Source organism: Anas acuta, chromosome 23 (assembly GCF_963932015.1).
Source record: "Anas acuta chromosome 23, bAnaAcu1.1, whole genome shotgun sequence".
Lineage (NCBI taxonomy): Eukaryota > Metazoa > Chordata > Aves > Anseriformes > Anatidae > Anas > Anas acuta.
In genome coordinates this window covers 4154438-4176408 of record NC_089001.1, presented here as the reverse complement: position 1 = coordinate 4176408, position 21971 = coordinate 4154438, and the positions used below count along the sequence as shown (strand labels likewise).

General features: G+C 44.6%; 1 protein-coding gene across 2 annotated transcripts in view; it reads right to left on the bottom strand.

The window, feature by feature from the left end:
• Positions 1-210: 210 nt before the first annotated feature.
• Positions 211-21971, bottom strand: part of SIK2 (salt inducible kinase 2) — a 48420-nt gene continuing 26659 nt past the window's right edge. Inside the window, exons 5-15 of one of the 2 annotated variants that reach the window (XM_068658991.1) lie at positions 19129-19253; positions 16949-17072; positions 14729-14949; positions 13372-13524; positions 11593-11757; positions 8550-8778; positions 7598-7882; positions 7325-7488; positions 6127-6240; positions 5327-5418; positions 211-3996 (exon numbers count right to left, since the gene is read on the bottom strand). In XM_068658991.1, the coding sequence (XP_068515092.1) occupies positions 3399-3996; positions 5327-5418; positions 6127-6240; positions 7325-7488; positions 7598-7882; positions 8550-8778; positions 11593-11757; positions 13372-13524; positions 14729-14949; positions 16949-17072; positions 19129-19253 (2270 nt within the window). In that variant the 3' untranslated portion in view covers positions 211-3398. The remainder of the gene's footprint in view (positions 3997-5326; positions 5419-6126; positions 6241-7324; positions 7489-7597; positions 7883-8549; positions 8779-11592; positions 11758-13371; positions 13525-14728; positions 14950-16948; positions 17073-19128; positions 19254-21971) is intronic. The other variant, XM_068658993.1, reaches the window with a different exon arrangement.

The window sequence follows — 21971 nt, the reverse complement described above, 5'->3', positions numbered from 1 at the left end:
ATTAGACAGCTTCCTCCATTTGCCTTGAGAAATTTGTGGTGTCAACTGCCCTGTGTGCATTACAGTGATAGGAAGCCAACTTCAGTGTAGAGAAGCCAGCCTTGGCAGAATTTTCTCTTTGTGATTTGCAGCTTGGTGTGCCAGAGAGGAACGCACAAAGAGGCTGCTAAAGAACACAGAGCTGGGGAGGCTGTGTTAGCTCACTACGTATTTAAAAATGAAATGTACATATTCTTTATTTTGTATTAATACACTGTAATTGCTTTACAGAGTCCAGCGTATCAGTTGCATGTAAATACTACAGATGAACTTGCCAAACTGGAGCTCACAATACTAGTGCATTTATCCCAAAGCAGAGACTAAACCCTCTAACTCCTTAAAAAAATACATTAAAGAACGTACCACACACACACATATATTGCACTTTTCTCCATATGAAATTTTTTTACCCCAAATACATCACACCAAAGTCTCTTCAAAGGAGCCTGTAATAGGAGATAATAAAGCTAAGAATTCCTCTAACAGTAGTGTACGCGGTCCTCTAATGTTAGACGTAACAGACTGGAACAAAAGAGCCACTTCCAAGTAGCGTGAACGTGAAGTGGTGCCCAGTGGATCCTCTGCTCTATCAGAAGGCATTAGGAGCCTTTTATTCTAATTGGCTTAAAGGAAATTACGTGTGATGTGACAGAGGCTGTTGGTTGAGGGAAAGAGCCTAAACTACATTCAAAAAATGTCACTTCCCCCTTACCAGCACTGCCAAGCTCAGAGGAGCTGAGCCGAGTTGGCACATTCTGATTAAAGAATCAGTTAACTCAGAATTAGTTCTCAGTGTGTCCTGAAATGTAGGTGATGGGGAGGGAGGTGGTCAGGGCAGTAACCCAGCTCCTGGCACAGAGCTGAGCCCAGCGCTGCAGCTGCGTCCCGGTCACGTTTTGGCTTTGTAGTTCCTCGAGCACTCGTCTGATCTCTTAGAATTACAGAAAGGGTAAATTGTGTTATCCTGTGGATGAGGAAGTGAAAGGACAGAACTTGTGGTTGCCTCCTTTGCTCTTGTGCAGTAGTGAAATGCCTGGTCTGTGATGCTGCCGTGTGCTTCAGCTAGTCCCCGGCCCTTTGGTAGGCACCTGGGGTGGGGGTGTCTGTGCCACTGCTATTGACACTGCCAGAAAAGGGGATTATTGTGGGAATTCCCTTCAAAAGGAAATTGGTCTACATCAGCTCTTTAAACTAGAGCTTTCCAGCCTTCTTTATCTTGCATCTAATAAGCAATCAGTGTGTGGATGGGATCCCTGCTCTTAAAATTCCTCTTTGCTGATGCCTTGGGAATCGCTCCGCTAGCCGAGGTAGAAGCTGGGCACTCCTGGACTGAATCCAGCTGCACAGCTGGACCAGAGCCTGCAATGCTCCTCAAGTCCTCCTGTCCTCCACTTAACTGGGGTCTTATTGCTGTAAATGCTGGCTGATTTTTCACCTTTCTGCTGAAGGAAAAGAGAGCAGCTTTGAGAACTCCTTTAGCTAGGTAAGATCTCTGATTTGACACATGCACAGAAGACCCAATGGATCAGAGGTACCTTTTCCCCCCCCTCTATTCTGCTACCTGCTCAACCCAGTGCTTTGCTATGGCATCTAGAACACTACAATATTTGTCTATCCATTTTAAGTGACTACGTGCCCTGAACACCCAAACTTTGTGTTTGCTGACTACTCTTACTTTATTTGTAGTGTCCAGGATCTTAACTCCCCAAACTTAATACTAGAGAAATTTTCCAGCAAATAGTGGTGTTTTCTGTATATGCTATCAGCACGGTTTCTCCACCATTCTTTGTGCTTTAATGACTCTGTAATTGTGCTTTAAGTTTGCTCAGAAAAGGGTTGAACTGTCTAGCTGGGAGCCTCATCTTACAGGCTGATAGACAATAGCCCACAAGATCTCAAGACCTGAGACAAAACCCTAATTAGAGATCTCAGCTTTCTGCAGGTTCCTGAACAATCCTCCTATGCCTAACGTTTCACGATGGAAAGTCCTGGGGACACAACTGCTTGTTGGGGTTCGTAGTTGGTGAAATGGTTGATACATCAACAGTTCGTGATGCTAAATATTGCTGTAATACTTTCAATGTTATATATACACAAACAATCAAAACACTAACGAAGTTAAACATTATGTTCCACACGGTGGAACGTGTGCTCTGAAGGGACTTTGGCTGTAGCAAGGATATAAATGGGGTATTGTCTACTTTCTTCAGAAAAAAGCATATAGTCTGATAAAGAACCGAAAAAGGCACAGCACTATCACTTCACAGGGGTTTGTTTAAGCTCATTGTTTTTATCCTTAAGTTCTAAAACCCTAAATAATTGTCCAAATATACAAAGCTCAATAAACCACCAGCAACACATACTGCAAACTCAAAACACAGTTTGTTTGCTTGTTTTTCAAATGCCGCAGGACAGATGGATCCTCTCCAGTGATCAGAACTTCTCCCAGACCAAGCCCTCCACGAAGGCCGGTCTGCAAAATGGGTTGATTGCAAACGCCACCCCGGTGGATTTTTTTTTTGATGTCACTGGCTACAGCTGTTGATTTTCTCATGGTACTTCTCTCTCCCCCCCTTCTCTGTTAGCTAATCCTTTATCTTTCAGTTTCCTGAGCCCCACCCCGAGGTCTCTACAAATCACCGTGGTGCCCTGTGTCAGTTCCAGGTATCTTTTGACAAAGTCAGTACGTCACTTAGCAAAGATGCAGAAGCTTCCCTTAGTGAACAATTAAAATTTCCTTGTCGGGCTTGGGAAATAACTGCTCACTGGCTGGCCGGAGGAAGCGCAGGCTCCTGCGATGCCTGCTGCTCTCCAATTTACCACGGAGGAGTCGCAGCTCAGGAGCTCAACCAGCAATTGGATGCTGAAGTGCAACTTCCCTTGAAATCCTCCTTACGCTACTGTTTCAAGGGTATGACAGTTGCCATCAGCTCAGACCCAAAGCTAGTCTGAATTTCAATGAAAACTATTGCTTTTATTGCCAAAAAGTAGAATGCAATATGCATTCCTTCTCCTTCCTCCTAGTGAATGCTGCCAGACTATCCTTTTTATTTTTTCCTTTTGGAAGGGACCATTTCCTTCCTTTAAAACTCACTTTTTTTCCTCTCTCCTTCTATGCAAACTGGTTCTTTATGGGACCAAACTGCACTGCCTGTTCTCTAGCTCCAACCACTAGCAAGAGGAGCTAGTGGCCAAACCCTTCTAGCCATCTCCTGCTTTTTTTTTTTTTCCAGTCAGGAGGACTTTTAATTCCCCTGGTGCTTCAAGGGTTGAAAACTTTTGGGTTGGAACAAAAACAAAAATTCACATGCTTCTCCATTTGTCCCGTCTTCCACTCCGATGTTAGACACCCCGGGGTACTAATTCACCAGGACGTAGCCGCTGTGCTGGGGGTCTACAGTCTCCATCATTTCGCAGTCAAAGAGCCCGGGTAATTCTGAGAGGGTTAACGGGTCGTAGTTTGTCTGGGGCTCGTGAGACGCGGAGCTGCTCGGGCTGTCGGGCAGCGCCGCGCTGCTCTGCTGTGCTGGCTCCAGGGAATACTGGCACTGCTCGGGGAAGTCTGGCTCAGAGGAGGTGACAACGGGCAGCTCACAAGTCTGGTAGGAATACGGTAAGGGCTGGGGCGGCTGCTGCACCTGGATGGGTGCCGACAAGCGCGACGAGCTGGTGATCTGGGAGGGCGGCAGCGGCTCCAGCTGCACCTTCGGGTAGTGGCTGAGGAAGGGGTCGTATTGCATTCCTTCCGAGGAAGGCTCCAGCACGGGGCTCAGGGGCTGCTGCAAGCTGAACGGGGCCGGTTGCTGCTGCTGGGCTGGCGGCGGTGGCTGCTGCTCCTCCTGGCACGACAGTGGCATTTGGCTTGCCCGTGGGTAGGAGCTCTCGGCTATCTGCATCTGGTTGAAATAGGCCTGCAGCTGGGACTGCTTATGCAGAAAGAGCCGCTTCTGATGCAACCTGAATCAAGGACACGAACAGCAATTATTTTTGCCCTTTGAAGTGTTAAGGCACTAGCACGAGTGCTGCATGCTAGTCACTCAAATGGTTCCAGCAGGAAAATTCCTGGGCAGCCTTGCTTGTTTATTGAAATTTACTCTGGGGGCCTGAAGAGTTGAGTGTCTGTGGCTAGGAAAGGAAGCAAGCGAAGCCTCCTTCCCCCATACTCCTTTTCTCCTCCCTGTGAAGCTTTATGAAGCTCCATGGTTTTGACCCTTTACAAAGGGAGGATTTCCAACACAATGCCCAGTTACACAGCTACCTTTAACAAATTCCTGCGATATGACAAAGGGGAGGTCTCCCACCAGCCAATTCCCAAAGCATGTAGAAATAGGAAACCGAGTACTGCTGCATGCTGACACCATTCACAAAAGGAATCTGTTCTTTCTCAGCTTATTTCTCTGTGCAGACCTCCTCTTCTTGCAGGACTATACCAAGCTGCTCTGAATGCTGTCAATTGTATCAGTTAAGGTGCTGATGAGAATTAATCAGTTGTCAGGAGCGGCCGTAAATCAAAGAGTAATTCTAGATTACAGTCAAGTCCTCAGTCTTTTAGTCTTATAAAGCATGTAACTGAGTTGTTATTTTCCTATCTCTTTCTGCGATTCTTCTGCAAAAATCAGGGATAGTAACTGTGTTTAGTATCTATCTTGCATGCTTGTTTAATGATTACTTAATGATGCATTCATAAGGAGCCAACCACCCTTTAACTTGGCAATTAAGACCCAGTCTGCTGTAATACAGACAGGTATGAAGGTACACTTGCAATCTATCTGCTGCCTTAAGTTATTTTACTGTGTATTTTTCAAAGAAGCATCATTTCTGATCTTTCAGGGATAAGAAAAGTTTGATTCACTTTTTGTGTTCTTGACAGTAAAATTGATGGATCACGGGAACAAGACAGGAAATTCCTAAATGAGCGCAGGTGGAAAACCATGAGCCACATTCTGACTTAGCATTAACACTGCAACATGTAATGAGTAGTTGGGATGAGGCAGAAAATGAATACAACAGTGTAAGTAGAGTAGCTTTCTCCTACGCTTCCATTTGTCCATTAGCAGTAAAAGAAGCATGCAGGCAGCTGCAGTCTACCTGCACTGTAGCAGCATTAGCTGACAAAGAGCCTGTTGCACAGCACTTTGTAAACTCGTGGCAGGGTTGTTGTCCCTCTTTAAGAAAAGAACAGTGACATTACAACTTCTAAAGTGAAGCTTTCCTTCTCAAAGACTTCCTAAATCAAGACAGTCTCAGCTCTTCCATTACTCAGCTGCAGAGTTTCAGTGGTTCTTACCTGTGCTCCTGTAACTGCTGTTCCAGACTCCGGGGTAGTTCTTTGCAGTACAGCTCGCAAGTATTCTGAGCTTTTGATAGCAGAGTGGGTTTCTGCAAGAAAAGTGGTATTGTTTTAAATTTTATTTGTCTTAATGCGTCGATCCAGAAAGCAAGCGAATGACAGCTGCCTCCCTTTATGATGGTTTAAGTGACCACCTCCATCTTCAGAAGCTGTCACTAGAGCTGTCTAAAGTCACAGTCCCTACTGCTTACTGACTTCTACTCCTTAGTTGAAGAGGATCTTTACATGAGGGACTTGCACAATACAATCTTTGGTAAGATTTCTTCCCAAGTGAAAGAGAAGCTGTACAGGAAAAAAGTTTGTTTTTAATAAACTCAAGCTATGTGAAAAATGATTAAAAAAAAAAAGAGGGGGGGGGGTAGTGAGGAGAGAAGAGGGAAGAGAAACAGTAAGCCCCAGGGGGTCAGAAGTGGGGCAGATGCTCCTCAGATCCTGATGTATGCCCCTTATGGGGTGCAACACAGATATTATGTATTCACTAGCAGTTACCTCAAATTGCTTTAATAGCACTGTACAGTAACAGAGTAGGAAAACAGCAGCGATACAGTATGCTTTTTGTATAATTAGGGTCAGCATCTGACAAAAGACAAACGCAGCATAATTTCAAATTCAGCAGTTCTGCTAATTTAGCCTTTGACTGATTATTTTTTTCTCGAGGAGAATAACAGGAGCTGAAGGGCTGGGCTGCCATGGAGCAGCAGTGTCTGGCTTAATGCAGCGGAGGGGAGGCATGGTACCTGGAGCCTGTGCTGTAAGATCTGGGTTTCTAAGCTCTGCCGTCTGGATAATAATGGGGGATGTGCACCACTAGGGAAAGCAGATGCAGCCTCCTGCTGCTGAGATGTTTCCTCCTGCAGAGAGAAGAGGAAGAATTTTCATCCCCAGAAAAAGCTTTTCTGCCTCAAGCCTTTCTTTAAGGATTTTCCCCTGCCAGAGGTTCCACAGCTGCCGTGTGAAGTGGGGCTGTGGCGTCACTCACCGCTTTCCCTCCATGGTGCGGAGCCTAAATTACAAAGCTTTGAACTATCTGTGCTGCATAACGCTACGGGTTTACATCTGTAAGCAAAACATTATATTTATAATGTATTTTGTGACTCGCTTCCCTCTGAAAAACCACCAGTACTGAGTTAGCACTGGCCAACCTCTGCATGTGCTTTTGTGCCGCTGTGGCTTTGCATTCAGTTTAGAAGCTGTGAAAAGCTTTCCAGTGGTGGAAAGGATAAGCACAGAGCAGCTTCTCCAGCAAGGAGGAGTGCTGAAATGGGAGGGGAGTCAACTGTTGTTGAGAGGATACCATGAGCACTTCAGGATGTTTATGGCAAGTGGGAGATTCTCATGAAAACATCACAACTTTGTGGCTGTCAGGGTGAAGTTTTCCAGCAAACAGGCAGACAGAAATGGAGCTGGAGCTGTAAGGATAGCAGCCTTAATCTGGAACATTAGGTGCTTACAGTGCCTGCGTGCTGCTTACTCATTTTATTCATGGGGTCTAACAAAGGCATTATTCCTGCTTCCTGCAACCTGCTCCATTCCAAACAAGTAATTAGGGAAATGGTAGAAGCTATTTAGCATTCCACTATACAAATCAAGCTAACCGTTATCTCTCAGCTTTTGCACTTCTTAGTTACAGCAGGCTGATTCCAACACAGAAAGGTGTTAGTTTGGCTTTGTTAAATCTAAAACAACATTCAATTAGAAGCAATAACAGACCATTGGACTCCGGGTCCATGAGATAGCCTTGTTAGCTTTCTATGAGGGTACAAAGGCGAACCTGCAAATGCCCAGTCTCCATTCTGCAGGAGCCAGGAAGGAGAGGAGGGAACTTGATCTGTAAAATAGCTCTTCTCAGATCTCCAGAACACCTTATCCTCTCTTTGTCTGTCCCAGAGCATTAGCACCTGAAAGACTGAGCTGATTTCTTTGTGGTTTCAGTACCTGTGGAGGACTGTTGACAAGGTCCTGAAGCTGGGTGGGAGTTGATGTCAGGGAAGGTTCTTCTTCCGATCCCATCTGCTCATACAGCAGCTGGACTTTGTTCAGTTCCAGGATTCCTTTGGTTCGTGCCAGATTCTGGAGGTGCTGTCTGAATGCTACAATTCCTGTACAAGAGTAGAGCAAAACTCCTCATCAGAAAATCGGTTAACGCGAGATGAGCTGCACAACAGCCAGGCTGCCTTGGTGCCTCCATGCATGCAGCACGTTTGTTACCTTGGGTGAGGGATGTGTCAGAAGCCCTGCGCCCCTCTCGGAAGCTGATGGGAGAGCGGTTGTGTGTCTCTCGCTTTTGGGAGGTGAGGGCCTGCATGGCTGGGTTGGCAGGTCTCAGGCCGATGAACGGCGGCGTCATCCTGGGTGCTGGCTGGGTGGTGAGCACCATTTCCTTCAAGGAAGGGGTGTCCTCCAGGAAGCTGACGTCTCTCTGAATGGAGCCCGTGTCATACTCTGCATCAATGCTGCCCAGAGATGAGTTCTCATCCAACGAGTAGACTTTCCCTGTGACAAAAAAAGCACAAAAGCCAGAATAGGAGAGTGCAGCAGTGCTTTAGCAAGGCAGAAGTGCCACAGACTTGAGCTACTCCTGCCAATAATGTCTCCAGTGACTGTCTTGGAAGAAATTAAACAAAAAAAAAAAAATCAAGTTTCATAAAATAATTGTCATTTAACACATGCTGCACTGGATTTTTTTTTTGAAATTTATGTTTTTACACTATTGCAGCATTAAGACACCATGCAGGTGATGTTTACTGGAGTTAGGAGCCCATTCAGTTAGGAGCCCCTTGTTGGTTTTGGGATACACAAGAATCCAGAGGTTTTTGTTCCCCACTCCCCCTGTTCTCTCCCGGCATGTCTTTAGGGGATGAAGAGTTTGTCTTGATCTTTCTCACATAACTGAATGTCCCCAGCTTGAAAGACTTCACCAGTTGCTGTTGATACATGGCCATAGCCAGCTGTCTAATTGCAGCTTTGATTTTACACTACCTGTACAGCACATTTGCATTTTTGTTTTTTTCTCCTTTCTAATACAAAGTGAAAAACCCAAGAGACTCTGTCTTGTGCTTCTCACTTTTAAAACCCAGTGTTTTTCCTCCTGGGCTAATTTATTAGATTGAGTAGTGAGAGCAGGAAATGGGCTTTGAGACGTCCGTGCTAACTTCCGTACCTGTGCCTGGCACCATCACCAGCTGGTTGGTAACTTCTGCCAGAGTGTGACGTCTCTTCCCACAGCGAGCTGCTTGGAGAGCTGCAAATGCCTGTGCAGGGTCATCCTCTGACTCGCCTTCTGTCTCTATCCCTTCGTCGATCGATGTTTCCATCATGCTGGTAGGCAGTGACTGGCAGCCCTTCCTCATCACCACGGGAGGTACGGGATCTAGCAGGCAGCCATTTACCTAAATGTCACGAGGAGAAGATGGACAGCTTTCAATTGCTTGCACACAGCATCACCCCCAGGTAGGCTGAAGGCAGCCTGGTCATTTAAATGCATGAACACTTCCCTATAACCTGCTGAGTTAAGTAGGACTTGCTAAGAATTGCACAAGACAAATGAATCCTTCAGGTGGTATTACCACTGACATTCTCTTGGTACTTGATTCCCTAACTCTAAACACTCTCATTTGCCCAGTAGCTGTGTTCTCCAGGGCTTCTCTTTCTTGTTGAAAACAAAACAACAAACCAACTTTGCCAGCTCAGTCACAAATACGAATATTTACAGAATGTTTACAGAATGTACAACATTAGTATTTCCCCTTACTATACTTACCTTCCTCGTTTATCTTGCTCAAATGAGTATGGAAAGAAGTTGTCTTGTATTTAATTTGCTAGCGTTCTTGCAGAACTGTAGAGATGTGCTCAAGAATAATACAATATGCGCACCCTTTCCAGCAAAAGTCCTTTGGACTTTAACTGCTCTTCTACAAACAGAGAGAGGCTGTGGAATCCCCTTCCTTGGATTCACTCAATTCTGAGCAACGTCATCTAGTTTTGAAGCCCAGTGTTTAGCAAGAGGTTGGATGAGATGGCCTTTAGACGTACCTTTCCTATCTGAAATACTCCTAGAATTTTATTTCTATATTTACTCTGTTTTTATACTCCTGATTTAGCATAAAACTACACTGCTCCAGGTGAAAACTGTTCATGAACCATTCCTGGATTTTCTTCAGCCAAGAGCTCTGGTGTTTCCAAGACCGGTGTATTTGGACAAGAAGGTTCACTGCATTAACAGCGGCTGTTAACAAAGGATCCTAGCAGCAGCCTATATTGAACTATTCTGGGAAAGTATTTAAAGCAGTATTGAGAAATTCTGAGCTTCAGTACAACGATGATACTTGCACAGGAAAATTCTGGATCTGGTGTCTCTATTTTAAAATTAATGTATTTTATCTTTCAGCTTGATTTCTTGCACACTGTCCTTTTCCATTTGTGACTTTCCCATTCAAATGCCTTCTGTTCATATAGCAGCAAAAGCACTGGAAAGAATATTTAGTGAACTGCTAAAAAGGAAAGCTGGGCACGCGTGCAGCCAGCTCTTTACAGTTTACCATGGCACACGGACCAGAGCTTGGAAGTTTTAGCAGCTATGGTCTGTAATACTCAGACACTGAAATGGTCCCTAGTCAATTCTGATTTGACACCTCGCTGTAGTCACCATTTATTGATTTTACTCTGGACAAACTGAATCTATAAAAGCATGAAAGCAAAGGAGGATAGGAAATAAAGTTTGAAATGTTAAGTTCCAAATCTCTTTGAACCACTTTTTGCTTTCCAGCTGCAAGGGACCACACAAGTTGTTACTTACAACAGTGATGAGATCCAGGGCCATGCTCTTAGTGTCAGAAACTAACCAGTAAATGACAAATAAAACTTTCAAAATGGCAAGAATGAAATCAAAACCCTGTCTGGCAGCAGGCAGAATACAACATGCTAAAATTAAAGTTATAATATGATGTGATAGAGAACAATAAAAGTTTCACGGGAATAATACGTTTCATAAAAATAGTTCTCGTAAGCAATTTCCCCTTCCTCACAAATGCTCCCGAGTTTTATCCCCGCTGCCAACTCCCACGCATTTCACTCGGTCTCTGCTGCCCTGCAGAGAGTTGTCACCGAGCTCAGAGCTGGATGGCAAAAAGCGTCAGCCCGAAGCTCCCTTTGGAGAGCCGCGGCTGTAACCCTACATTTGTACGGCTGCGGAGCCGTCACGTCCCATTAGGTGAGCTCAGCTCGGGCTGGTAGCTGGGAGGTGTGGGAAGCCTACACCAAGTCTTCCCGTCTGATTACAGGAAACAAAACCCATTAGATGGGACTGCAATCTGACGGGTCTCCAGAGGAGACTTTACAGGCAGTCCTAGTTACAGGAACGGCCGAGCTGCGAACCGCGACCGCCTGCTTGAGATGCTGCAGCTCTGATAGTTTCTGACAGCCCGCAGGTCCTGCAGGCTATTTACCATTCAACACAAAAATTAATAAAATGTAACTCCTTTGGCTGGCTTATTATGAAATTGGTAGATAATGACTTTTAAGCGTGGTATTTTAATAGCTTTAGCTGGCAAGGGCAGCGCGTGTTCCATTGCACCCCCCTGTTCTCATTTTTCTGAGTTTTAGGAGGAGGAGCTAGGCAGGTTCCTCTCGATTTTGAGCATGAAGAGTGCTCAGGGAGATAGAGCAGAGGCCAGCCGTCAGTTTTGGAGGATTAGTAGCAGTTTTAAATTGAAGGAGGGTAGATTTAGATTGGATATAAAAAGGATTTTTTTTTATGTTGAGGATAGTGAGGCAGTGGAACAGGCTGCCCAGGGAAATCGTGGCTCTTTGGAGGTGTTCAGGGGCAGGCTGGATGGGGGTTTCAGCAACCAGATCCTCTGAAAGACATCCCTGCCTATGGGATGGTGGACTACAAGGTCCCTTGGGAGGTGCCTTCCACCCAAACCTATGGTTAAAAGACACAGGAGGCGTACTGAGGTACTGAGATCAAGGAAGTGACAGGAGTTTGGATCAGTAAAGGTTCTGGCCTTGACTCCAGCTTTGTGTTAGGGTGACCAACGTCACCCTTCCCTGTCAGCAAAGGAAGTGATCTTCCTTTAGGTGTTAACCCAGAGGTATTACCGCTGGCTGGGCTTTTGCTAGGCAGTAATTCAACAAGCAACAATCTCGTTTTAGTTTGACTAAATTTTCACACAACAGTTGGGTGATTTTATGCTTTTATGTACCTTTGGCGTCTCAACTCTTTCTTCTTCCATAAACGCTGTCTCTGTCTGGCAGTTGGAGGGAGGGAACGAGAAGGTTTCTGCTCCTGAAGTTGGGGCAAGTCCTGGAGACCGCAGCAACCTCGCATTTTGCGAACGCAGGTTCACTGGTGGCACCACAGTTTGTGCCTAAAAGATGAAAAACTCCAAAAACTGAACAATTTTAGGTAGAAAACAGCATGCAAAGTCACAAATAAGACAATACCCATCCCATCAGAAACCAGATGCTTTTCCCACACAGAACCCGATCTTAGTACACTGAAGGCCCACTTTCTGGACCTTTTCTCTTCCTCCTTGCTCCTTATCTCTACCCATCTGCTTTTAATACTGTAATTAATAATCTGATTTTTTTTTTTTGTCCTGTGTCTTTGTGCCATTAGAACTACTATCTAAGAAAATAGCTGGTTTAAATCTTTGCCAGCCAGATTGTTCCTGGACTTAGCTTTTTGCAGTTGAAGTGGTTTGGCTTCCATTTCAGCAGAATGCGAAACCAAATAATGCCTTGCTGCCTTAAGCGAAAAAGGAGCAGCATGGTTGTGATTTCTCCTGGAAGCAGAATCCAGGCCCTTGTTCCATGCGGCAGCAATACAGTACCTAAGAGGCTGTGAACTTGGGAGAATATTTACTTGAGCCCACGATAATCTGAGTCATCTTAGGCCAAGTCTTTTGAAGAGGTCAAGTCTTTCATGTTTCCAGTTAGGCATTAAAAGGAATCAAAAGCTGTACAACGTCTGTGTATCTTAATGAAACAAAAGAACGTAAAAAAAAATATCTGAGAATTATTGGAATAAGACACAATAAACTGTACATGACCTTTCTTTCTGATGGAAATTACTAGGGAAGAAGCTGGCTGAATAGCCGTAGAGCCTGTGCTGAATCAGTCAGGATAATTAGAGAGGATGCTAAGTGGACAGCCTGCTGCAATGGATGGGCTGGCACCAGATGTAAGGAGCACCCAGAATTGCTCTTGATAAAACACACATGACATCCTTAAGACCTAAATCAATTAGTCGTCGCGATGGCTCCGTGGTCGATGCACACGGAGGTTTTGCAGCCATGCTGTGATATCTCCTGCAAAATCAGGCTCTTGCTGGGCAGCAGGAGTAAAAAGTGGTGCAAGTTTTGGCAGAAATGACATTATTTAGGGACATGTCTATAAATCTTGAGTGACTCGGAGTCTCACAGCAGCGATACTCATATTTCCTACACAGATATCACAGTGATATGGCATCTTAACCTGATAGATTGATCCTAATATTTTCTCTTGGGTACCTCTTTCCTATTCCTTGCCATGCTTCATTTCAAGGGAGATAGAAAGTGTATCTAGAGAACAGCAGGGGAGAAAGTGATTTTATTTTCAACAGGTCCCTTTAGGGTACCTATGTTTAATAACACTGAATCGAGCCTGCACGCTTCTAGCCCCATGCTAGCAGAGCTCTCCATAAATTCAACATCTTGTTTGTCGATCACAGTAAGGATAGTCCAAGTGTTGTGCAGCCTCCAGAACCTGTATTTCTCTAACACTTCAACCACTGACTTCCCAGCAAAAGTTTTGAAATTCTCAAAAATTGAAGTCTGACAGGAACCAAATGCAAAAAAAATCTTTCCAAAATGATGCTCAAGTCTACATACTACAGAAATCAGAAAATAGCAGTGACTTCTAAGTGAATACAGAAACAATTTCGGGAGAAAATAATGTCTTGCACAGCCTTAAACCCACCTCTGCTCAGAAAGAGACCTCACCTTGGCTACGGTCTGCTCAGCAATGGTGCTTGGGCGGCGCTGGCGAGCGTCAAGTCTCTGCTCCACAGGGAAGCTACTTCGATGGGATTTGAGTCTCTCCACCAACAAGTAATAGATAGCAGCAAAGTGGTTGTAGCTCTTGTTCTGCAGAGACTGGAAAAGAAAAGCACAAGAGTTTGTGTGTGGCCAAATGTGTGTTACCTTTTCTGTTCTGTGAGACCAGGAATAAGAAAGAGTTGTCAACTAGAGAAAAAAAAGATATTTAAGAGGTGTCCAAGTAGGCAAACATTGTTCTGAATTGAGAAATTTCAATCCAGAGTGCCAGGCAACGAAAGGCCTTAGTTTAGTGGCCCCTGTAAGTCACCAGAGCTTGTATTTCACGTTCAGGTGCTGTTCTGAGCCCCCAAAATCTGAACCTGGAGAAGAGACTGATCTCTGGGACCTCCTGAATATACCTGGTCTTTCCAAATCACTCAAAGCAGCAGGGAACTGAGCCTCTGCAAAGCAGAGAAAGCAGCCTCTGCTGGCAGGAAGTGCTCAAACGTAACCTCCACGCTGGTTAAAAATATCAGCCAGGCCAGAGGAAATGGTTGTTAACTCCACGGGGAGTCTTTCAGCATTTACATTGGGCAAGCAGCACAATTTGGGATTGGAGGGAGACATAGAACTGCTCAGTACTTTTATGATCCTTTTTTAATTTAATTTCCCAACCTCTTAGAAGCTCAAGATGAATTTAACTTGTTTTCTGTTTTTCCCTCCTCTCTCTCCCTTTGACAAGTTATGGTTTATCCATCCCCACCCAGGAAATCTAAAAGAACAGTACGGAGCCCTGGGATGTGGAAGCAGAACGCATTATTCTCTCCCATGGGTTCTACTTCAGATTCCTGACACAGAGGAGGATCTTGCCTCCCACAGTACTGCCCTTTCAGCAGCTTGCTTTCCTGTGGTGGGCAAAGAATGCCTTGGACTGGACTGTGGCTGTTTGTGGCCAGCCAGAGTGAGGCACGCAGGTGAAATTGTCTGGGGGGCCATCACACAACTTGTTTGCCTGCATAACACAGATACTTTTGCCCTGCCAGGGCTGATCTTTAGGAAATTTTCTAGAGGGATGACTCTCCTCTTCCTCACCAGCCTGCTGGCACAGACCAAGACATTAGCAGGACAGGAAGAAAGCAGCAGAGCCTTATAAAATGCTTCCTTTTTCTAGGGTCTGACCTAGAAAATAAACCACCAGTTTTGATTTTTCCAAGTGCTGAAATGAAGAATGTTGTAAGGAACTCAAGTAATAGGTTCCAGCCACTGAAATGGGGCAGGAGCCCTCCCACCAGGGACAGCTAACCCTTGGAGTGTGTTTTACCTCGATGGTTTTCTGCTGGTCTATCCCCAGGCTGTGCATGAGCCGCAGAACTTGCTCGTTGTACTCTCCGATGGAGGGCTCGTTCTCCTGGCCTGGCGGGTAAAGAACAGGTCTCTGGGCAGGAACCTCGACAAGCATCCACTTGTGCTCCTTAATCTGAGCAATCGTCAGCCGTTTGGATGGGTCCAGGACCAACATTCGCCTGATGAGATGCTCGCACTCTGTTGGGAAGAACCCCACGTTACCCACCTGCAGAGCTTCACCTGACACCCACCAGTACGGGGCACAACAGGAAGCTGCCGAGCTTCTGCGCTATAAACATTTCCTGGAGGCTAAAACCATCTTTCAAAACAAGATTAAAAGTCACACCTAAAAGGACAAAAGCTCAACTACTTTAAATCCCTGCAGGGCTTCAAGAAACGTGTAGATGCAGACCTTGGGAGCATGGTTAGGTGGTGGACTCAACAGCTCTAGGGTAAAGGGGGGACCAGGTATCTTAGAAGTCTTTTCCAACCTGAAGGGTCCAGTAATTACACCTACACAGCCCCTGCACAAGGGTAATGGTAATATTTAATACCTCTTTGAAGCCACTTGTGCTTTTCTAAGTACAGTGCCAACATTAACTGATAAAGCTTCAAAAATCCTCTGAATTGTGCGTGTGGACTAATTCACACTCTCCCCTATCAGTCTGAAATAGCTTGTCCAGGCTCGTGGAGGAAGGGATTGGCAAAGCTGCACTTTAAATCTGGATTATTGTCTTCTGTTTTAATTTTGTTTTAAATTTCCACACCAGTAGTCACAGAAACAAAGGTGAAAGTAACACCTCTGTGGCTTTGAATAGCAGATGGTGACTACGACAGCAGGTTTATCTGTTTTAATTCCAGGACCAAAGCACAATCAGTGCTGTAGGTGGCTGAATAATTCTGAATATCCCAGGCCATTGCTGCTTTCTGACTACTACACATTGGACAGGGTTAAAAACATCACTTCAGTGCAGTCGCCATGAGTCAGGCCACTCAGGTAGCTATGACAAATAGTTTAGAGAGAGATTTCTGGCTATTTATTCCCATTGACCTCTTTCGGTTTCAATGTTTTGCTACCAGGCACACCCTTCCCCACTCCCTGCAGCGCCGGGTGAGCAGCAAGAGGAGCAGCAAAGCTGGAAGTGAAAGAGCAGATCTGCGCTGCAGGCACAGCGAGGACCGCAGCTTGCACCAAGGTACCTGGATCGAGCTCGTGTATTTATGTCAGCAAAGTCACAGACACAAACACAGCTCAGCACAGGCTGCAAAATGTGCCAGGAAGCTGAAGGCTTGCTGTGGTGCCATAATTGCACTGCTAAAAGCGACCAAGTGCTGAGCTAACTAGCTCAGCTATAGCTACTCTGTAGTGGCTATTTTGAGACGCAGCCAGGAAGAAAAAGGGGAGGAACAGAATGTTTTGCACCACAGAATCCTGAACAACAGGGCTGAAAACTTATTTTTAATTCCCTTAAAAAGAAAAAAAATCTCATAGAAAGTAGTATACTGAAAGGGGGATTTGATTCAGCAAAGTTGGTATCAAGTACTCAGGTTTTAGACCCTTTTAGTATAGGGAAGCTGAAGGACACCATCAAGCCCTGTGCAAAAATGGCCCCATTTGTTCTTGTCTGAACAGGCACGAGGGAGAGTGAAACCCAGCAATTAATCAAGGGAGAGATCTGATAGACTCTTTGTCATGTGTGGGAGTGTCAGATACATGACTCTGAGAGCCTGGCACGTGAATTGGTTGCGCACTTCTTTGCTTCTGTTTAGCAGACACCCAATGCACAGCTTCAGCAGGGCAGCCACACTGCTCCCAGTGGATTTTCTATCCCAATTGAAATGTTTATGGCCTTGCAGAATGAAAGTGAATTGCTACACAAATGCGCCTCTCCCTCTGCACCCCCATATTTCTGGTCACTGTAGGATGAGAGGTCCTTCACCTTCCATTTCAGATCTCTCCTTGCCCTTAGGCAAGCCACACCGTGGTCTCTAGGAAAGATGGGCTGGTTCCCCTACCTAGCAGCAAAGGCATACAACTCACCTAGGCTTACTTGTGTTTCTTAGCAAAATGAAAAACAGCCTGCCATGCTCTAGTCTGGTGGGCAAGTGCACCACCCTTCACTGTATCACAACAGAGATTGTTCTAGAATTTATTCAAGGTTTAATTTGATAAGAGTAGGAGAGGACAAATTGTTACCTTCTGACATAAAATAAGGTATCCTGAACCTTCCTTCCAGAACTCGTTGCCTCAGGATGGGGAGTGTTGGCCCATCAAAAGGTAATGCTCCACAGACCAAAACATAAAGAACTACACCCATGCTCTGTAAAAAAAGAGAATATTTGTTTCATTTGTCAAGCTACCTGCAAGGTTGTTGGGGTTGGTTAGCTAAATCCTATCAGAGGAAAAAAAATAAATTATGTTCTGCAGAAACAGGAAATTTATACAAAAAAAGAGTTACATTTCTGGAGATCCCTAGGCATTAGGAACTGTCAGCTCACCTCAAACAGCTAAGGCTGGCGGCACCTCGTGCTGATAAGCAGGTAAAGTGAAGTGTAACAGGTCAGAGAGTGAGCATCCTGCTAGAGCCACATGTGACTAAATGAGAGCTGCAAAGTGAGCCCCCACTTCAGGTGACAATTAGAGACTATTAATTTGAACTTTGTTCAAACAAAACCAAACCTCAAACAGCCACCCAAAATTAGAAATTGCAACTTCTCACATTTACCAGCTTGCAAAACCTGGGTAAGAAGCACGCCGGTAACTTCACCAACAGTGAGCTTCAGGGGAACACCACCTAATGACTCTGCCTTGCTGCATATGGTGCTGAGCACGAGGGATTATGTAAAATGAGCAAAAGGAGACAATTTGGGCAATAGCCCTCATCCAACTGCCAGACTCATTTTTTAAAGTATGCAAGTTAATTGGCACTGCAAGTGGAAATAGTCTTGCAGTATAGGCCAAGAGAAATACAGCGCCACACTAGACGAAATAACCACAGCAGATGAAATAACCACACCAAACCCTCATGCCATCAGCTGGCACAGAGAGTCACAGCACTGGATTCCTCCAGGGAAAAAAAGCAAGTATTTAATATTCACCTTAAAACCTTTTAAGTACACAGAGATTTTAAAATCAAATATGTATTTTAAAAAGTCATTTCCTTCCTTGCCCTGACAAAATTTGAACTGGGGATTGCTGCATTCTTCCTGCCAGCTTAGCACTTGCAGCAGACCTATTCTGCAACTGGATGTCGCAAAAGAAATACAGAGTCCTTATCTCAGAAGATAAGTGAAGAAGATAATGGGTTTTATCTCACCTATAAATGCACATGTGCTTCTCTTTGTAGCACTTTTATTCAGTTCATGATTTAGGATGTAATGCATTTAAAGAAATATTTACCAAAGCTTGGAGGTTCACTTTTGCCATTCAAACAGTGCCTGTGCTGCTTAGAAGAATAATGGAGCTGAGGTCTGCTGTAGGTTTATGTGCCAGTTACTACAGGTTTTACATATATGTGTGTGTGATATACGATAGACAGATGCATACACACACATGCCCATAAAAGCACAGTGTTTATTTGTTGACTAGAATAACTTAAATGAGGTTAGCAGCTGAAAGGTGACTTAGTCCTGTTGCGTACCAGGCTCTGACGAAAATGTCAGCGTGCGTGTTGTGAAATGTATAACGTTATCACTGCAAGCCTAATGCCAGATCAGAGACTGCCAACTTGCACTGTCTCTGCTTGTTTCAGAATACGAATCTGTCACTGTAAGTACCAGAATACTGAAATAAATTTTTAAAAAAAGGAATGCAAAGCAAACTCTGACAATGCACGAAGGGTACAGAGAACCACTTCAGTTCCTTTCAGTCCCTTTTCCATTGCACAGGAATGTGGTTGCTCTCTCTGTCCTCTTCCACAGAGAACCCATGAACGCACACAGATTCAAAACCGTGCAGCTGCCTGCACTACAAATGTTTGTGGCACAACTGTGGCTGAGGAAAACACTCCTCATCTCTACCATGTTTCAGTTGCTCAGAGTGAAGAACTTACCAGCCTTACAGGTTCAATTCAAACTTAATACAGAAGATACTAAATGCACTGAAACAGCAAAGTGCATGCATTCAGTCCAGACAGCTTTTGGAGGAGGTACAATTTTTCCTCTGCTGTGCTTACGTAGATCTACAACGTACATTTAATAGCCACTTGGATGGGTAACTTCAATTTCATTTAGTGTTACGAAGCATTTTATGACAGTCAAGAAATGAAGCCAAAGAAGAACAGCTTGTCTGCAGCTTAAGAAAACTCAAAGGTAAAACTTTGTTCCAACTTTCCTGAAGTTGACTTGAATCCATATAAAAAAAAAGAAAAACAATACCCAAATATCCAGCTGGGGTCCCTCGTATTGCTGTCCTTCAAAGACTTCTGGGGCTGCGTATGGTGGGCTTCCACACCATGTTGTCAGAGGCTCGCCACTCTTATAGAAATTTCCAAATCCAAAATCTGTGAAGAAATTAAGGGGAAAGTCACTCCCATCTCCAGTTGGGCAACAAACCTAATAATTATATGCATAGGCTGGACCTGGAAATTCACTGTCATTCACAAAAGGCTCTGTCACAGACCTTTTTATCATTACGCTCACTGAAAGCATTATTAGGATGCTGAATGCCCTATACAGCTATTTTCACAACTGCATGATTATAAAAATACTCTGCAAAACTTCACAACCTGTAGGAACTTCGAGTAAACTTCTACCAGTTTGCTAAATCCCAGTTTAGAAACAGCTATCACTAAAATTCAACGAGCTGACAATCACATCGCATACATATGAGCTTATTTACTTGCCAAGAGATATCTGAGATTCAGCACTGCATCTGAGACTTCTTGAGTTTTCTTTAGGTGCTCTCTAGCCTTGAACAAACAACAAATATTGACAACAAAAGCATCAATCCTGGAGAAGGGAGGAGGGTACTCTGCCAAAAGCAACAGGCATGGGAAAACACGCAGCCTTCTGCTAGGGAGGAAGCTCTGCTCCTTGGATTGTCTACAACCCCTTCATTCTCCAAGTGAAACTTGCCATTTTACAACTGAGCCGCTCTTTTAAATGGCTTTTTATGGCTTAACATGGAACCAGGCTTTGGGACTTCGGTATTAGTCACAATGGGTAATAATCCAATAGTGAAAAGCGAAATGACAGCCACAACTGAATAGAGAGGTGAATTCAGAAAAAAGTCTGATGCGATTTTTTCAGCTTCACTGCATGTTGGTTTTTTTTACCACAACAAAACAGCAACAACAACGATATTGAGGAAACTGGCTTATCTAAAGCTGATTGTTTTCAAACTGCAGGATTCCAGGTAGGTGTTACCATGCCCTGGTGGCCAACCTGTAGCTGTCTTGCCATTCACTTCACCTTTATCTGTATTTTAGAGATCTTCACAGCCCAGACCTTCCAGTTCTTATAACCTATCCCTCTTGCTCCCTTTGCTTTGTTCACACATCTTTTGCTTCAGCATTTTTTATTCTTACTGTCTCCTAATGGTCTCTTGTACATCCCTTGCAGATAAACATCCTGAACGTGCTCCTTCAGTAACACTACTCAGAATTATCATACATGGCTCCACTTATTCATCAGTCTTCTGTAATAAAAGCCACTGAAGTACTACATTAGGGCAGACCCGTTCACGCCATGAACCAAAATCCTGGCTCTGCTCAAGCCTAGCACTTTTCTCATGGATTTCAGCAAAGCCAGCACCTCTCCCTGTTGCTCCCAGCAGCACTGCTGAGCCCTCTGTTCCACTTCTGCTGTGGCCCACTCTCTGTGCTCTCTGTGACAACAAATGCTGTTAATACTAAAACAAAGGAAACAGATCTGATAACAAGGACAAACACTTTTTGGATTTAAGACTTTCAGGCAAACTAGCTTCAATGCACTGACAAGTCAGCTGCATCTCCAAGGGAACTACAGAGCGGAGCATCAGCGTGTGACATGCAGAGACCCCCAAGCACAGTGACACTGCTGCTGTTCAGCGCTGGTTTGCTCCTGGGTGAAGGAGCTTTAGCTGTTCCCTGCTACGTTTTGCACGCTGGAGCAAAGCATGCAGCTGGTTACAAGTTGCTTTGTGTTTCTTTTCTGAAGTGATAATGCTTTTACCCTTGGAGCTCACCAGGCTCCTGCGGAGTAACGCTGGTGTGACTCGAGGAATCCTGTGAAATTCAGCAGTGCTGATGTACAGCAATCAGGCTGTTGATTTAGTGCTATCAACCCCCGAATACCTCAGAGGTATGTTATTACAATGCTGATCAGCAGATAGCAGCGCTGATAACCGCTGTGGTTACCAGACACCGTAGAGGCGCTGCTGGTCCAACCTCTTTTACTGCTGTTTGCACGGGCTGCGTTACGCAGAGGGAAGGGCCTGGCTCCTGTTTTATGTCCTGAGCTATAAACCATGAGACAGCCCTCGGAATCAAAGCAACACAGAGATATTAAACAGAAAAACTTTCTAGGCTTAGATAAAGCTAACCTGTTATTGTTGTGGAGGAGCAGTGTGGAAAGGGAATTGTACCTTCTGTTTAACTTCACAAAGGTATTTGGCTGCTTTTTCCTAACAGAAGGACACGAGCTCCAGCACTTCATTGAACAGAACTCCTGCAGCGTACATCAAAAAGCGAACACAGGCAGAGGAGGCAGCTTCAGGAACACCAAAACTGCCTTTAAGAGTAATTTTCCTTAGCATGTACCACGGTATAGGCTCCTTTTGCAACTGCATCCGTGGGCAAGACTTATCACCTACTGCCACAGCACCTACACACGAGCTGCAGGAATGTTTTTGCCCTTTGAGACTTCTACTCTCTGTCAAATTTGGTTACAGCCAAGCAACAGGTTCAAAAGTTATCTGAGTCCCATAAAAAAAAGCATGACCTCACAGGCCTTTTGGCTGTTGTCATTAATTCTTTTAACTATGAGTTCACTAATGATTTCAGCAAGACATCTACACGACTTGGAAGGAGATCCCAAGTCTTTTTGTACCACAGGCTCATTCTTATGACAAAGACTTCCCCTTTAATGCCTTCCTCACCTCTGCTTCCTTACCGCATTGCACTGCAAGTCTCCATTGTGTTGCGAAGAACCACTAATCTAAGTAGGATATTTTTAGTTGTCTCTAATGAAATGCACTAATTAGGAAGAATAGAGGAATTATGGAGAGCCAAGACTATGCA